General features: G+C 38.1%; 1 protein-coding gene across 1 annotated transcript; it reads left to right on the top strand.

The window, feature by feature from the left end:
- Nucleotide 1: 1 nt before the first annotated feature.
- Nucleotides 2-16,499, top strand: LOC116308641 (atos homolog protein A). The gene is made up of 14 exons (XM_089028062.1): nucleotides 2-160; nucleotides 2,442-2,626; nucleotides 3,759-3,904; nucleotides 4,948-5,073; nucleotides 5,606-6,638; nucleotides 8,816-9,034; nucleotides 9,427-9,482; nucleotides 10,762-10,858; nucleotides 10,934-10,978; nucleotides 11,726-11,839; nucleotides 12,656-12,730; nucleotides 12,980-13,117; nucleotides 13,680-13,714; nucleotides 15,037-16,499. Exons 1-14 carry the CDS (start codon nucleotides 145-147, stop codon nucleotides 15,206-15,208), a joined length of 2,457 nt encoding a protein of 818 aa, XP_088884188.1. The 5' UTR covers nucleotides 2-144; the 3' UTR covers nucleotides 15,209-16,499.
- The last annotated feature ends 557 nt before the right edge of the window (nucleotides 16,500-17,056 follow it).

The raw sequence follows: 17,056 nt of genomic DNA, 5'->3' as shown, positions 1-17,056 counted from the left end.
TAGCGACAAAAAAGTTCGGGAAATCAACTGAATTTCTTGAGATCAGCCGAAAAAAGCTCCTAAAAATGCATCTTTTTTTACAGAAAACACTAAGATATCAACCTCATTCTCTTCTCTAAGGTCCTTTATTGTATCTGGCGGATAATGAAGCCGTTGGAAGGTAAATCAGTATTTTTTTGAATATTTTTTGTACTAAGATCTTGAGTTGAATATTGAAAACATAAGGGCAAGTTGTTTTTATTGAGATATTTTACTCTTTTTCTTTAATTATTTTCCTCTGTTTTACTTATAATTTAAAAGCATAAGTTCTAGATTATCATTTATCAAATAGATACTAAAGATTTTACCATTTAACGAAGGATTTTGTTTTCAAATTTCGAGAGAGAAAACCTAAATTCTTTGAATTTAAATCTCAATTTGTGTTTACTCTCAAGTGAAATATCTCTTGAGCTTGTCCCTAATTTATCTTTCTTTTTTTAAAGATCGAATCTTGTATTTATGGTATTGTGAATAAAGGGTTTTAGGAGTTTTAAAGCTCATATATAATGTAAGATACCAAGCTAATGGCATGCATAATGGCGACTTGAATAGAAACTAGTTGACTAAACATGTCGGTGGAATTTCTTTCCTTTTCTTTGCCTTTAAGCCATCTTTTTTATCTAAATAACTTCTCTTTGTAGTAAATAATTGTTCAACGATGACATATAACTCTAAATTTGGTTTTAAGAGTCAATAATTCTCTGTAAATTCTTTATCAATTCGTGACTTGACTAAGTATATGAAAACCTGACATTTGTAATCATGGCCAAAGAGATTACCAAGAATATAAATTTTTTTTGAGACGAATGGAAATAACTCTTTAAGAAAATGAAGCTAAGGTAAATCAGTGGCAAATATATAGCTTAAAATTGCTGTTTTTGAGGGAAATTTTGAATTCTGTTGAAGTAGTATCGAGAACCATTATGTGTGCCAAAAAATTACCTTTTGTTGTATGTGTGGACTTTGAGCTTTTTATTTGCGCGAAATATTCATAATAAATGTCTCTTGATATTTCTTGTTTTTAACGTTTTACAAAGACTTTGTGATTAAGAAGATTAAGTAGAGAATATTAGGATTTGAATTTAGAATGTTTGTGAATGTTTGAGTTTGTACGTCAGATATTAAAGTGTCATGGTTAAATTTAACGTGCACATAAAGCATGCAGGTTGTCACGGTGGGGTAGTCGCAAATATTTAACTTCCATGTTGGAAACATGATTTTATTCAATAAGATTGACACAAAACATGTGAATATCCATCTTTAAATTTAACATTTAATCATGAGTATTAAGGCAATAATTGTTATTATAACTTGGTATTAAATGATAATATTATTTTTAATTTTCTCACTGGACTCTGAAGATGACTTCCGCTCAGGTTGTCGAAACGTCAGTCACCACACTACAACAACAGTCTTTCTCAAGACTACACTTACCTGGATTATCACATTTCACGACAAACTCCAACACCTGGGATCAAACCATTTACTCTGATAATAATTTACTAACTACTTTAACTACCATCAGAGTGAAGGCATTTAATGTGTGAAAAAAAATGCGTAATAGTCAAATAGACACAAAAGAATGTTGGTTCTTTCCTGTGATTCGAGGGTTTTTCTTCGAGTTCTCCGGTTTTCCTCCCTCCTCAAAAACCAACTTCTAAATTCTAATTGGATCTTTGGGCTTTCACTTAGTTTGGAGCCTAGCTCTGTTGTGATTGTCCCACGCTGTGATATAACATCTAAAGCTAGTAGATTTTTAGATTCACACATCATATACATAATTTTGAGGCTCATTAACAAATCACAATTTTTACCTGAATTTTAAGCTTTCACAAAATCGAATTAGTCATCCACGAGTCAGGCACAATTTAAGAGAAGAATATTGCATCACAGCAAACCTGGAATTCATGAATCACACTCTACATTTTTACTATTTTCACGTACAGTATCACACACTTATTTTAGCCCAAATGACACTCACATATACTGTAACCCCTGTGCATCCATATCACTTGTGATGCCAAGTCTTGGGGTTGATCCCGAGATGCCAGGGTAATAGCGCAGCGCACTGATTCTAAAAATAGCTTAAAGATTCGGACAAACATTGCATTCTGATTAACCGCTACGAGGATTATACGAACTGATTTTATTATTTTTACTTGAAGTTACAATAATAACCCATGTAAACTAAGATCAACTGCGATCGGCTGTGAAAATTATCTGCTGAAAGTAAACTTGTAAGTTTGTTTGTCCGAATTTCCCCTTTGTCTTCGTCTGCGCTATTAAAAAGCCTACCGGAGTGGAGTACACTACCTCTGCACAACCCTTGGTTCCCAAATTCTACATTCTCCATGGCCACTCATCTTATACTACGTACGATTATCTTTTTATTTTCATAACAGTCCAGACAGCAGATGTAGAAGAAATGGAGTGTGAGTTACATTCAAAGGAGTTCTTTGTTCATGTCGGTATGCTTGTCCTGGAGGGCCGCATGCCACAGCAGTCTGACAGAGGACGGATAGAAGGGCATCATTGCGGCACTTCTAAGGGGAAGGTGTGTCACACCTGTGATGACAAGAATGAAGAGGTAATGATGATATCTATAGTGATGATGGTGATGGTGATGGTGATGATACATGATGATGATGATACATGATGCAGGGTTTGTGCTACTCCTTGAAATCCTTGAAAAGTCCTTGAATTGAAAACACGTTTTTAAGGGCGCTTGAAAAGCCCTTGAAAATAGGGAAAAATGCCAAAACTCCTGGAATACTCCTTGAATTTAGTACAAACTTAATGTTATTTCTAACTTACCTTTTGAAATAAATAACGATTAAAATTGATTGAAGAGTTTCTGGTTGCCTGTTTACTGGTTGGTTGCGTGTCATGCTCATTTTTTATCTTAGCTAGTGGCCCCGGCTGAATTAGCTGCACTTCAACATTGAATCAGTGTTTAAAACCACATTCTAATACAAAAAACTTTGTCCTTGAAAATCGAATTCTTGTGCTTGAAAAGTGCTTAAAAAGTTCTAGAATTTTGTAACGAGAATGTAGCACGAACCCTGATGTTGATACATGATGATGATGTCAGATGATACATGATGATGATGGCAGTGATACATGGTGATGATGATGATGATGATTGTGATACATGATGATGATACATGATGATGATACATGATGTTGATACATGATGATGATGTCAGATGATACATGACGATGATGGCAGTGATACATGGTGATGATGATGATGATGATTGTGATACCTGATAAAGGTTTTGCCCTATCACGTGACAGCAACCACGCTACATACATGACAGAAATAGTGCAATCATTTTAAACAAGAAAGAATCCAATAGTCCCCTTTGTGGTGCCATCTCGAAAGGTAGCCGTGTCTTTGCATCGAAACGAGAGGAATGGTGAGCTTGCATTGATAGAGACCTTTTTTAACACCTTGGACAATTATTCGTATGTCTCTATCATTGCAAGCTCACTGTTCATCTCGCTTCGATTCAAAGGCACGGCTACCTTTCAAGATGGCTCCGAGAACTGTGAAGGGGACTATTCCGAAGAGCAAAGGGACATCATTGTTCTGCCATCTAACCACAGGCAGCCAAAGCTGTAATACAGGCACCAGCAAATGAGGGTGCAAAATCCATATATTGATGATAATGAACATAATGATGATAATAATGATGAATTTGTCTTATATTTTCAAGTGTAAAGAAGCCCGAACATGGACACAAATCATGGAGGCTCACTGGCAAAGCACTCATCCCCTGGTGATAGATGTTCTTGTGAAACTAAATGAACAGACTGATCATCTTCTACTTCTTGAACAATGGACTGTGAAAATAGTTTGTAGGTTAGTAAGTTAATGATTAGTTTATTATATTTGTACCATGGCTGAAAAGCATTTCTAGTAGAGAAAGAAATAATACTCAAGGGAATGACACATGGTCTGAAATGAGAAAACATTGCACCATAGCTGAAAGGCTTTCCTAGTAGAGAAAGAAATAATACTCAAGGGAATGACACATTGTCTGAAATGGGAAAACATTGCACCATAGCTGAAAAGCATTCCTAGTAGAGAAAGAAATAATACTCAAGGGAATAACACATGGTCTGGAATGAGAAAGCATTGCACCATAGCTGAAACGCATCCTTGGTAACATATATAGAGGATATTACATGGGCGCGCAGAGATACGAAATTTATCTTCGAGTGTTGAAAAGATCTCTCACAAGTGAGCGCAGCGAACGAGTGAGAGATTTTCAACACGAGAAGATAAATTGCGTATCTCCAAGCGCCCATGTAATATTCTGTTTATTATATAATTATCAATGAAGTATGTTTTGGCTTTTTCAGGCAATTCTTTCTGTGTATTTTTGAATAGCCATCGCAATGGTGTTATTTTCACGTGTGAAGATATCAATTTTTCGAAATAGAGAAAAATAGATATTTCATTGGTAATTATATAATAAAAAAAAGTAATTCAACTTTGTCAAGACTTGTTGCACATGCCAACAAGACTGACACTCTTACAGTCCAACTACTGTAACCGGGTCCACTTAGACCGGTTAGACAAGAGAACCAATTAAAATGTAGAATTAATACAATGCATTCAAATTTTGATTAGGGGAGCCAATTAGAAACCTAGAATGCACGAGAACAGTAATTTGACCCTGATGTTACATGTAAACAACTAGATAGCAATCATCATTTTCTTGCGGGAATGAAAATATATGTGTTGAAAGGATATTGCTTTCGGCTGGTTTCTGATTGGCTCCACTACCCTAAGTGGGAATGTATTGTTTTTATTCTACAATTCCATTAGTTCTCGCTGTCTAAGTGGCCCCGGTTATAGTAGTTGCACTGTAACAACTGAGCTAATTCTTTTCTTTGTAGTGCCTGTGGTCCAACAAGCAGTGGTAGTCAACTGCTACAAGCTGTTAGGTCTCATTTACATTTCTCACAGCTGAGTGCATGGCTGAGTAGCAGCAAAGGCATATTACCTTATGAGATCAAATATAGGTAAATATCATGTATCTGACTGGTAGGGAAGAGAATGGGAGGGGAGGGGTGTGAAGAAGTAGGGAAGAGGGTTGGGAAAGGTGGGAATAAAGTAGGAAGAGGGAAGGGGAGGGGTGTGAATAAAGTAAGGGCAAGGGAGGGGTGTGAATGAAGTAGGGAGAGGGGTGGGGAAGGGTGTGAAGGAAGTGGGAAGAGGAGGGGAGGGGAGAGATGTGAATGAAGTAAGGGCAGAGCAGGGGTGTGAATGAAGTAAGGGCAAGGGAGGGGTGTGAATGAAGTAGGGAGAGGGGTGGGGAAGGGTGTGAATAAAGTGGGAAGAGGGAAGGGGAGGGATGTGAATGAAGTAAGGGCAAAGGAGGGACGTGAATGAACTAGGGGAGGGGAAGTATGTATGAAGTAGGGGAGGGGAGGGAACTGAATGAACAAGGGGAGGGAAGGGCTCCCAACACTTCAAACCAAAGAAACCAACAATCAACTCTACTTACAACCTTTCAAAAAGTAACCCTAATTTTATCCTTTTCTGACTCGCTAGGATAAACGAACAAGCCGAACATCAATCCTATACATTTTCCCGCGAACCAACAGAACATGTCTTCTCTTTAGCAAGTTTACCAAGTCCATATTCACTTCAAGTTCAAGTCAAATCCTTACCACGATGTAGCATACAGGAACTGTTGAAAGAATCACAAGTCGTCGAAGAAATATTTTGTAATAATTCCAGCGATTTTAGTTTATTGAGAAGCGAACCATCTTCTTCTTCTTCTTCTTCGTGGTTTAGTGACACCAGGTCGCCATTACGGAAAAGAACTTGTTTGAACAAAGCTGAAAATGGTCAAGTTTTTGTCGCCAAAGAAAAAGCAACAGAGGTCTTGTCTTCGGACAGTCAAACGAGACAAAGAAGCTACAAAACTATCAATTTAGGAAAGGATTTTTTAAAATTAGAGAGCGATGGAGATTGGAAGAGAGCTTGTTTGAACGAAGCTGGAAATGGTCAAGTTTTCGTTTGCAAAGAAAAGGAAACAGAGACTTTGTTTTCGGAAAGTCAAGCAAAATCTTCTACTTGCACATCACGGAGAAGCGACAAAGCTATCAATTTAGAAAAAGAGTTTTTAAAATTAGCGACAAGTTGTGATTTGAAACCTTGTAAGTCGACGGAAAATCTTCAAGAAGAATCGCAAATCGGAAAAGATAGTGAATTTTTGAATTTAGGCGCGACGCCTTCAAATTATGAACCAATTATGGATTCAAATGGAACTTCGAATGGAATTTCTAATTTGAGTGAAAGAATAAAGAAACTTGGAAGAGATATTGCGAATATAGACCGGAATGTCAATACGCATGCGTACCAGAGCGAACAACGGATTTCAGGTTTGAGTGCGTTGTTAAAAGAAGCAAGTAAAGAATGTACTGCGGAAATGAAAACAGATGTCTCTGGTGCGAGAGAAAAGGAGAAGAGGACGTCACGTGAGGTGGCAAAGATGGTTCTGCAGAGAAAATGTAGAAGTCTGAGTGATAGAGGAGTTCGAGTGGAGAGTCTTCGTAACAGAGAACCAATACAAAAAGAGGTAATTTTGTTGTTTTTTGGTGGGAGGGGGTGGGGGGATTATTTTGGTACATCGTTTGTGCTGAAGAAATAGAAAACGCGCGCGCGTATGCTGTGTGCTGTCATAAAGCACGCGGGGGTTAGCAGAACAGAAGTGTTAGGAGAAGCACGACGCGTAGCGGAGTGCTTCTGGACATTCTCGAGTGTTTTGCCAATCCCCAAGTGCTTTATGACTGCACACAGCAAAGCAAGCAAGTTTTTCATTTCTCTTATAAAATACAAATTATAATGATAGATAGGAATGACGCAACGGAAAGTGCGCGCGCGTGCAATGTGCTCTCATAAAGCACGCGCTCCAAACCAATCAGAACGCGACATTCATAACAGCTATTTTATAATTCACTTTAGAAGGTCAGAGCGGATTTTCAAAAAAACCTTAACGGCCTCGAATGGAATTTGATCGCACTGCGCCATGTTTATAGATCCCTTGCATGTGACGTCAAAGCAGCTCAATTTGGAGGACAAAACAAAAGAATTTCAATCTCCTGAGAATTGGAAACCTCTTGTTAAGTCCTCCAATAGACCCATTAACCTTCGTATGCAAATTGCCCATTCCAGATCACATGAAATTCCCTTGAGAATTATTCTTTTATGACGAACATGTTAAAATATTTACACTAGAAAAAACCAACTCCCAAGAGTGGCATCATATGGTCTGCAATGTGCACAACAAACAACGAAGCTAAAGAGGTCTATTTGAGCTGCACTCCGACGTACTGCAAGGGGTCTATTCCCATAAGAATACAATCCTTTGTTTAACCCCGAGTAACCTCATCCTGTAGCGCTTGAATGCGAGGCTAAGCCGAAAAATCTATTTTTCCAGTCAACATGGCTGCCGCGTAAAAAAGGGCCATCCACTGACGTTTTACTTAGCAAACGCCGAGCGAGAATAATTAATCTATGAACCCCTGGGTAAGGTACAAACAGCGACTACAGCAAATATGGAGCAAATGAACTACTTCGGCGATACAGCGTCCGTCTTGCCTGAAGGCAAAACAAAACAAAGATAACAGAAAAAATATATAGTTTCGTGTGTTTGTCTTCCTTTTATGTGCCAAGGTGATTTATGTGCCATCTTAATTTATCTTTTTTTGTATTCTCTTATGGTGAGCTATTAATATCAATCGACTTCATTACTGTAACAAAGCTATATCCCCCCCCCACACACACACATCCCCTGGATGCTCCATAATGCCTTGCAAACCAAGATGGCCGCCTTGTCGTTGAAGAAGTCCATTGTCTATACACAGAAACCTCGTTCGGATTTTTAAGGGGACCGGAAATGGCGTCCGCTCATAACAAAGATAGACCTTTTTCTCAAGGTTGCGCGATCCAAATTTAATGAACTTGACGGGCCACGATACCAGAACATGAGCTTTATAATGAGAATTTTCATACATTTCTAGGAGATTTTTCGATAACAATTCATAAAATCGACTATTCTCTTTAAATGTAAAACTGGCTTCTCAATTTTACTGAATTTGCGTTTTTCAGTTTTGTGGCCCGTCAAGATTGGATGCACAGACAAACTTGAGAATACGGTCTATATCAATATACATTATTGAATGGCACACTTCTATCGGATCTAAATTTCAGCACACGTGGTTGATATTTGATTAGCTGTCATGCATACACGTGATGTCCACGTGCAATCCACGTGCTGTCCACGTGAAGTATATAGTTTTGTACAAAACCGTAAGGCCCTGGCTAAACGAGGAAACATATTTCCAGAAACATGTTTTCTTAAATGTTTCCAAAGGTGGCAAAACTGTCAGGAAACATCGGGAAACATGTTTACTCAATATCGGTAAGCGCATGCGCACAGAGCTAGCGTTACTAAGTAACGTGGAACTTTTAGAATGTTGAATTTCGTGGCTAAACGGGGAAACATTGTTTCCATGCGTCTTGGAAGCATGAAATGTTTCTGCCGCACAGCAGAAACATTTTAGCGTCTTGGAAGCAAAATTTGTTGCACGTAGCAATGTTTCGCATGTGGCTAAACTTGGAGTCATCGGGGAACATGTGCGCGGGAAACATGTTTCTGGAAACTTGTTACCTCGATTGGCCAGGGCCTAAATCCATGAAAAAGCTATGTGGAAGGAATCCTGGTGCTAGTAACTAGTTCATTTGTATTTTCAGGCATCTAGAAACACAGCAGAAGATAGAGTTTGTAATAAAGCTAAACAATCGCCGACAAGGCAAGGAACGACTTCCAATTCCAGTGACGTTGATATCCATGCTATCAGACAACCTGTAAACAGAGACTGCACTTACAGGCGGTCAGTTCAACTACCATTCAGCGCATGCACAGAACCTGTATTCAATCCCAAGACTGGGTTACCTGTTTCATCAAGTCCGGTGCGTAAAATGTTTGCGTTTTCTCCTTTCCTCTCCATTCCACTCCGCTTGTCTCCATTCGTCTGCTCTGCTCTGCTCTGCTCTACTCTACTCTGCTCTGCTCTGCTCTGCTCTGCTCTGCTCTGCTCTGCTCTGCTCTGCTCTGCTCTGCTCTGCTCTGCTCTGCTCTGCTCTGCTCTGCTCTGCTCTGCTCTGCTCTGCTCTGCTCTGCTCTGCTCTGCTCTGCTCTGCTCTGCTCTGCTCTGCTCTGCTCTGCTCTGCTCTGCTCTGCTCTGCTCTGCTCTGCTCTGCTCTGCTCTGCTATACTTTCCCCTCTCCAGTTTCTTTGGCTAATGTATGACAAGATTTCATATCAATATAATGACAATTCGTTATTCTTTGGTCTCCATCAGGCACCTTTACGAAGATCAACAAACGAACTATGCGAAGACACAACAGATTTTTCAAAGTAAGTTAGAAATGGATGATGTTAGCTGTGAACGCGAAAGAGAGATATTTGATGAAGATAATGACATATGATGATGGTGATGATACATGATAGTGATGATGAAGACCACAGGAAACCCAACTACATTTTGATTGGTTATTTTAGAAAAGTAACTTTGCTTTTTGTGGGAATCGATCATAAACCACAGGAAACCCATAAAGAGCTAAGCTACTTTTCTAAAAGAAGCAACTGTCAAAATATAGCCGGGTTCCCCTTGTGACGATACATGATGATGATGATACATGATGATAATGATGTTGATAGATGATGATAATACATGATGATGATGATACATGATGATGATACATGATGATACATGATGATGATACATGATGATGATACATGATGATACATGATGATGATGCATGATGATAATACATGATGATGATACATGATGATGGTACATGAAGATGATACATGATGATACATGATGATGATACATGATGATGATACATGATGGTGATGATACATTATGATGATACATGATGATACATGATGATGATGATACATGATGATGATACATGATGATACATGATGATGATGATACATGATGATGATGATACATGATGATGATACATGATGATACATGATGATGATGCATGATGATAATACATGATGATGATGATACATGATGATGATACATGATGATGATACATGATGATGATACATGATGATGATACATGATGGTGATACATGATGGTGATACATGATGATGGTGATACATGATGATGATGATGATACATGATGATGATGATACATGATGGTGGTACATGATGATGATGATGATGATACATGATGATAATGATGCATGATGATGATGATACATGATGATGATACATGATGATGATACATGATGATGATACATGATGATGATACATGATGATACATGATGATGATACATGATGATGATGATACATGATGGTGGTACATGATGATACATGATGATGATACATGATGATGATACATGATGATGATACATGATGAGGATACATGTTAATGAATGGTTGTGATGATACATGATGATGATGATGATACATGATGATGATACATGATGAGGATACATGTTAATGAATGGTTGTGATGATACATGATGATGATGATGATACATGATGATGATACATGATGAGGATACATGTTAATGAATGGTTGTGATGATGATGATACATGATGATAATGATGAAGTTTTCATACTAATAAATTGGTCGATAGCAAACGTAATATTTCTTCTAATACCTTCCAGCGGTTTATCAAACAAAGTCGACTACCGTGAACTATCCAAACTACTAAGCAGAAGTGCGCCTGCATCAACAACGCAAAGCCTTCTGGTTAATTTCGAGGTTCGTGATTATAATTCGTCAAGAGTTTCGTTGCGTGACAAAATTTTTTAGGAATAATTTTTTAAATTTTTTCAGGAATCTGTTTTAAATGGGAGAATGGAACCTGTTGGTACTGTAGAGGTGAGTCACTCATGGTCTCGTCACGCAACGGTCTGCGCGAACAGCGCCACACTTTTACGTTTTTCCACCCTTTGGGGATACCGTCTTAAAAATCTTTTTTGGTTGTTAGAAAACTCGTGTAACGCAAGTAACTTTGTTCTAGACAAGCTCAAATTTATCACGCAATCTCTTCCTTTCTTCCACCGTTAGAGAATGCTGTCTTTAAAAAACAGCTTCCATCCTCTTGGTGATTAGAAAGCGCAAGTGACGCAAGTAACTTTGCTCTAGACAAGGTTGACAGTGTCACGCACTCTTGTCCCTTCTTCCACCGTTAGAGAATGCCGTCTTAGAAATCTTCTGAGGTGAGGGGGGGGGGGGGGGGGGGAGGGCAAGGGGCAAAATTCGGCATCAAAAGCTCCGAACGATGTTACGCAATAAGTACAACAAGACGTGTATGAAGTTAATTTATACTGCTCCGTGCTAATTAATTATTACTGTGCGGATACTCCAACTGGGACTACTATAATAGATTAGTATGATTAACCAATCATATTGGGACATTGAGTTCAATATTTTTTAACCGGCCAATCAGATAGCACATCAATATAATAAGAGCGTGAGAACGTGATAACCTGATTGGCTAACACTGTTATCAGTTCAATCTCTCTCTAATTGACTGTTATCTGATTGGTCAGTCTGCACAGTTAGGGAGAATAGGAAAACATTTATAAGCCGAAGCTAAAGACATCAGTGTTTCTTTGTCTTCAGGGATTTGTAGCGGAGCTTAGTGCAAGTGGATCATTTTGCCCACGTCATGTCAAGCTTCCAATCATCTCTTGTTTTTATAGGCTCTCAGATGATGACGCACCATCCCCTTATATGGTAAGATAGGAAGGCATATATAACCAGCTTAACCGGTTCAATTGCTAAAGAATTTGCTTTACTGATGCCGTGAGAAAAGTGCGTGCCTTTCGTGTACAACTATAAAGCTCGCAGGGATTGGTGGAACACGAGAGAAGTGTTTCGAGAAGCACGACATGTAATGAGGGCTTATCAACAGTGGCGGATACAGGATTTTTCAAACCGGGGTCCAGATTTTCCCACTTCTTTGCTTTCACTATATGAGTGCTGTTCGTACGACGTACGACGCCAAAACAAGCTATGACAACAGGCCACGACCCAAAACTTCTGTAATCTTGTTAATTAAATTCTACAGAAGATATTTTTCTTGATATCCAAAAATTCATACCTCACAAAAAACGAAAGGAAAAAAAAAAAAGGGGGGGGGGGGGGGGGAAACGGGTGCAGCGGACCCCTTCGCTACTACTCCTAGATCCGCCACTGGTCAACACTCAAACTCTCTAGTGTTCTGCCAGTCACCAAGTGTTTTAAAACTCCACACAGCCCAGCAAGAAAGTTTTTTTAAATTCTTTTATGAAATAAGAATTACAATAGCTGTTATTATGTATCGTAATGAAATATTGTTTAAATGTACAATATGCATTAAGTTTATAAAAACTCGTACTAGTTTGTATTAATGATTCTTATGCTAACATTTATTTCACGGGTTTATCGGAAAATCACTCTATTATTGGATATGAATGAAGCTGTCATAAAGCATGAGCCGCCAACAAATATAAGAAAGCGAGATTTGTAACCGTCATTTTATAATTGATTTTGCAAACCTCGTTCTTGCAGGGCTATATCAGTTTGAAGGACGATCCTATTGGACGAAGGGGATATCACGTGCCTAAGAAAGGAACAATTCAATTGGTGAGTTCTATCATATTGCGTTTGTTTAACAAATACTGGGGTTTTTTGGCCTACTTCGACGATTAACAGCTCGCCACAAGAGAATACAACGAAAGATGAATTAAGACGGCACATCGATCACATTTACCTCCTCCCCACCCTCCCCTCCCATGCTCGTAAAAGATGAACTGTCCCTAAACGCCAAAATGTCATATATGCCGCACAACCCTGAATAAAAGTTCTGATCGCATTCCTTACTTGTCTCTACAGACAGTATTTAATCCTAACATGACTGTAGTGAAGATGTTCGTAGTGTTGTATGATTGTTCGGACATGCCACCAAGATCTCAGACCTTCCTCAGACAAAAGACCTATTCTGCTTTAAAAGGCAATGAAGTAAAGAACGAGGTAAGACATGAGTCTGAAGAAAGAAATAATACTCAAGGGAATGACGCATGGTCTGAAATAGGAAAAGATAGCGCTATAGCTGAAAAGCAATTGCTAGGAAAGAAAAATATAATGCTCAAGGAAATGACATATGGTCTGAAAAGGGAAAACATTGCACCATAGCTGAAAAGCATTCCTAGTAAAGAAAGAAATAATACTCAAGGGAATGCCACATGGTCTGATATGGGGAAAACATTGCACCATAGCTGAAAAGCATTCCTAGTAAAGAAAGAAATAATCCTCAAGGGAATGACACATGGTCTGAAATGGGAAAACATTGCACCATAGCTGAAAAGCATCCCTAGTAAAGAAAGAAATAATCCTCAAGGGAATGACACATGGTCTGATATGGGGAAAACATTGCACCATAGATGAGAATATGTCGACCGCGTTGCACCATAGATGTGACACATAGTCTGAAATAGAAAAGATTTTTGCTTTTTCCATAAAATATCAGAATTGACAAAAATGAATAAATGATGATGCATGATAGATAACGGTATTTCTTTTCATTCATTTGAAGGTCCAACAGAATCTACATTATTTGCTTCACTTAAGGTACAGAAAAAAATTTTTTTCAGTAAACAGCGGGTTACTCAGGGTTAGCCTCGTTTTAGTATCAAAATATCCAAAAATATCAACGATCAAGTAAAGAATGCACAACTTCAACAATACTGGCGAACACTTTAAAATTCCACGGACCTTTCCTGGTACACATGAAAATTCTACACAAAATCGAGGCTAACCTTGAGCAACAGAGAACTCGAAACTGGAAGTATCCGTATTTTTCTTACCATATTTTTCTTTTGTAACACTGCTTCCTTACTCATTTCCTTCAATCAGTAAGGTTTTGGGCGTTTCTATAGCAATCAGTGGCCAAGTCACGTGACAGCATGTATGCTTTACTATCAATGCACGTCACTTCCGGTAATATCTGTGTGTTGACTGGGGAGCAATTCATCTTTTCGGCGCAAGCCGTCACGTGGTATAAAATTGTTTTGACTTGTGTTACGATCACCAAAACGTTCGAACATTATTCTGGAATTTCCGTACAAATTTGGCTTTAAATGAACTATTTACTTGATTTGGTAAGTTAGTTCTCTAATACAAGTAAGAAATCATTTTTCTAGCTTGATTGAAGCTTTTCTTACTGCTGTTAAGAGAGCTAACTAAAGAAATCTACCTAAATTTTCTCTTTAAAGTCAGTGAATTTGTATGGGAATCCGAGAACAATGTCCGAAATTTTGATGACCGTAACACAATTCAAGCTAACGCCGAAAAGGCGAATTAAAATTCGTAAGCTTGGAGGGTCTTCAAGGTCGTAGAAATATTAGGATACTTTGAGGATTTATTTTGACCTGTTTTGACTTAAAAATCACTAGTTACATATTAATTGCCCACCAGTCAGCTCCAAAAAGTCACGTGATTGATAGTAAGCAATACTCTTTCTTTAAATTAATGTAGTGTTTATTTACTTAGTAATTATATTTATTTTGTACAGGACTCTATTTAAGTTAACTTGTGTTAAATTAGATGTTCCTGTTAAAATATTGAATGATAATATTAAAATAATAATAATAACAATAATGATAATAATAATAATAGGCCTCACTGAAGGACTAAAAATTGTAGGAAAGTGTCAGAAATAGGTTATTTCACAGAACTGTGAGATTGTGAAACGTCTGTACAATTGTTAAATTTGTATACATCTTTGTAAAATCAGTCATGCAGATATTTGCTTAGACTATTCATACCCGCAATATTCTGTATTCATGTAGCAAAAATATCTATATAATAATAATAATAATAATAATAATAATAATAATGATGATGATGATGATAATAATAATAAACTAAATCTGTTACTTCTACATTTGTAGGTTTGCCAGCTCCAAGTCGGGCAAAATCTACCTCCACACAGATATACGAGTGATATTTGCACGCCAACCACCAGACCTTGGTAACATTTATCAACTGTTTACTGTTACGGATGGACCAACGAACCCTAAGTACACCAAGAAACACCATTCATCAGAAGAACCTGAATGTTAATATTGGACACTTTAGAAACGAGTTGAGGACTAGAAACGAGTTTTTAGATTTAACCTAGTTACAAAATAAACACCATAGCAAGAAAGAGGACATCGAAATTAGGCTGCGTTCATAATGCGTGACAGGGGAGGGCAGGTGAAATTGAGGGGGGATCGGGAACATTTTGGTAGAAAAAAGGGGGGATGGGCAAATTTTTTTCAGAAAAATGTGAGGGATGCACAATTTTTGGAAGAAGCTACAAGCCTTGCTTAGGGGGATCGTATTTTTTTGCATAACTTTAATGGGGGTGTTAAGAATTATTCTGCACATTTCAAATTTTCACCTGCCCCCCTCTGCCATACATTATGAAAGCAGCCTTAGTGAATTTCTGGAGTTTCAGAATTTTGGGTTTTTATACTTTTCGTGTTGCAACCTCTCAAATATCTCAAAAATTACAAAAAAATGTAAGGTTACTCGGGACGTTTGTCCCTAGCAAACATACATTTCTTTGTAATGTTTTTGATTGCTTATAATTTAGCTATTACTTAGCCAATCGAAGCAAAACTACAGAAACCTGTTAATTTTGATGTGCTCTTTCTCGTCATGGACATATTTTAAAATAAGATTAATTATTAATTTATAAAATAATTGGGATACTACGCGCGCTAGGATTGGTCGAAAACCATGTTTGATGAGAGTATCAAAACACGCTATCGTCATTTTTAATCTATCGCGCGCGCTCATTGGTCAGTTTGAATAAGACGGCACGTAGGGAGAATTTACTTAGACTTTGCTTTTTTTCGATCTTTTCGATCTTTTCGCGCGTTTGTTATTTTATAAAACAAATCAAAAACAGTTTTCTGTGTTTGATACTCTGATCAAAACACTTGGGATGTTGGGAGAACACTCGAGAAGCTGGAAACCACTCCGCTACGCGTCGTGGTTTCCTACTCTCCTCTCGTGTTCTCCCAACATCCCGCGTGTTTTGATCAGAGTATCAAACACGGTAAACTGTTTTTGATCTGTTAAATCATCTATATAGTCGTTCCTAGTCCTTCACTCGTTTCTAATGTTGCCTATAGACCTTTTTTACAACAGAAAATGAACTAGTTCATAATCTCTTGCCTTTTTATCAATACGACGGCCATCTTGAATTCTATTGTTGTAATTAAGACATTATGGGATGCCGAGGGGGCAACTATTGCAAAAATTATAGACTGTACAGCTGTCAGGGCATATTTTAATATGACTTTAAGCTTTTTAATGAGAAGCATATTGAAAACCCAATTAAATGTTTTGATAGTTGGAACAATATGTGTAACACCAAGGCTAATTATTTTAAAACGTAGCCCCCGCCACTCTATGCTTCGTACATTTTAGGCCTGGTTTTCACTAGCGACGGAAGCGGAAGCGGAAGCGGAAGCGGAAGCGGAAGCATTATCAGAAGTGTAAGACGTCTTATGTTCCTGTGAAAATCAAAAAACGGAGACGTAAGCAGAAGCAGAACATCGACGGAAGCAGAAGCAGAAGGAACGGAAGGTTTCCTTTTTCTTTTATGCTTCTGCTTCTGCTTCCGTCCTTACGTCGCTAGTGAAAACCAGATTCTTATGCTTCCGTCGCTAACATACAGAAGCACAAGGTGGTGAGCCAATCAAATTCTCGTACTCAGTACCCTGCATGGGAAACAAGATGGCGGACGGAATGGCTTCCTATTGTTTTTCTTGTGCTTCAGTCACATTCATTTTCACTAGAACATAACGATCTTATGCTTATGCTTTTGTTTATGCTTCCGTCGCTTATGTTGCTAGTGAAAACCAGCCTTAACGTCTCCGTTTTTTGATTCATACAGGAACATAAGGCGTTTTACGC

The sequence above is a fragment of the Actinia tenebrosa genome, unplaced genomic scaffold (assembly GCF_029948245.1).
Source record: "Actinia tenebrosa isolate PJP-AT-01 unplaced genomic scaffold, QUT_ActTen_1.0 PGA_scaffold0__85_contigs__length_37466705, whole genome shotgun sequence".
In the NCBI taxonomy this organism is placed as follows: domain Eukaryota; kingdom Metazoa; phylum Cnidaria; class Anthozoa; order Actiniaria; family Actiniidae; genus Actinia; species Actinia tenebrosa.
This window is presented reverse-complemented; position numbering and strand designations above follow the sequence as displayed.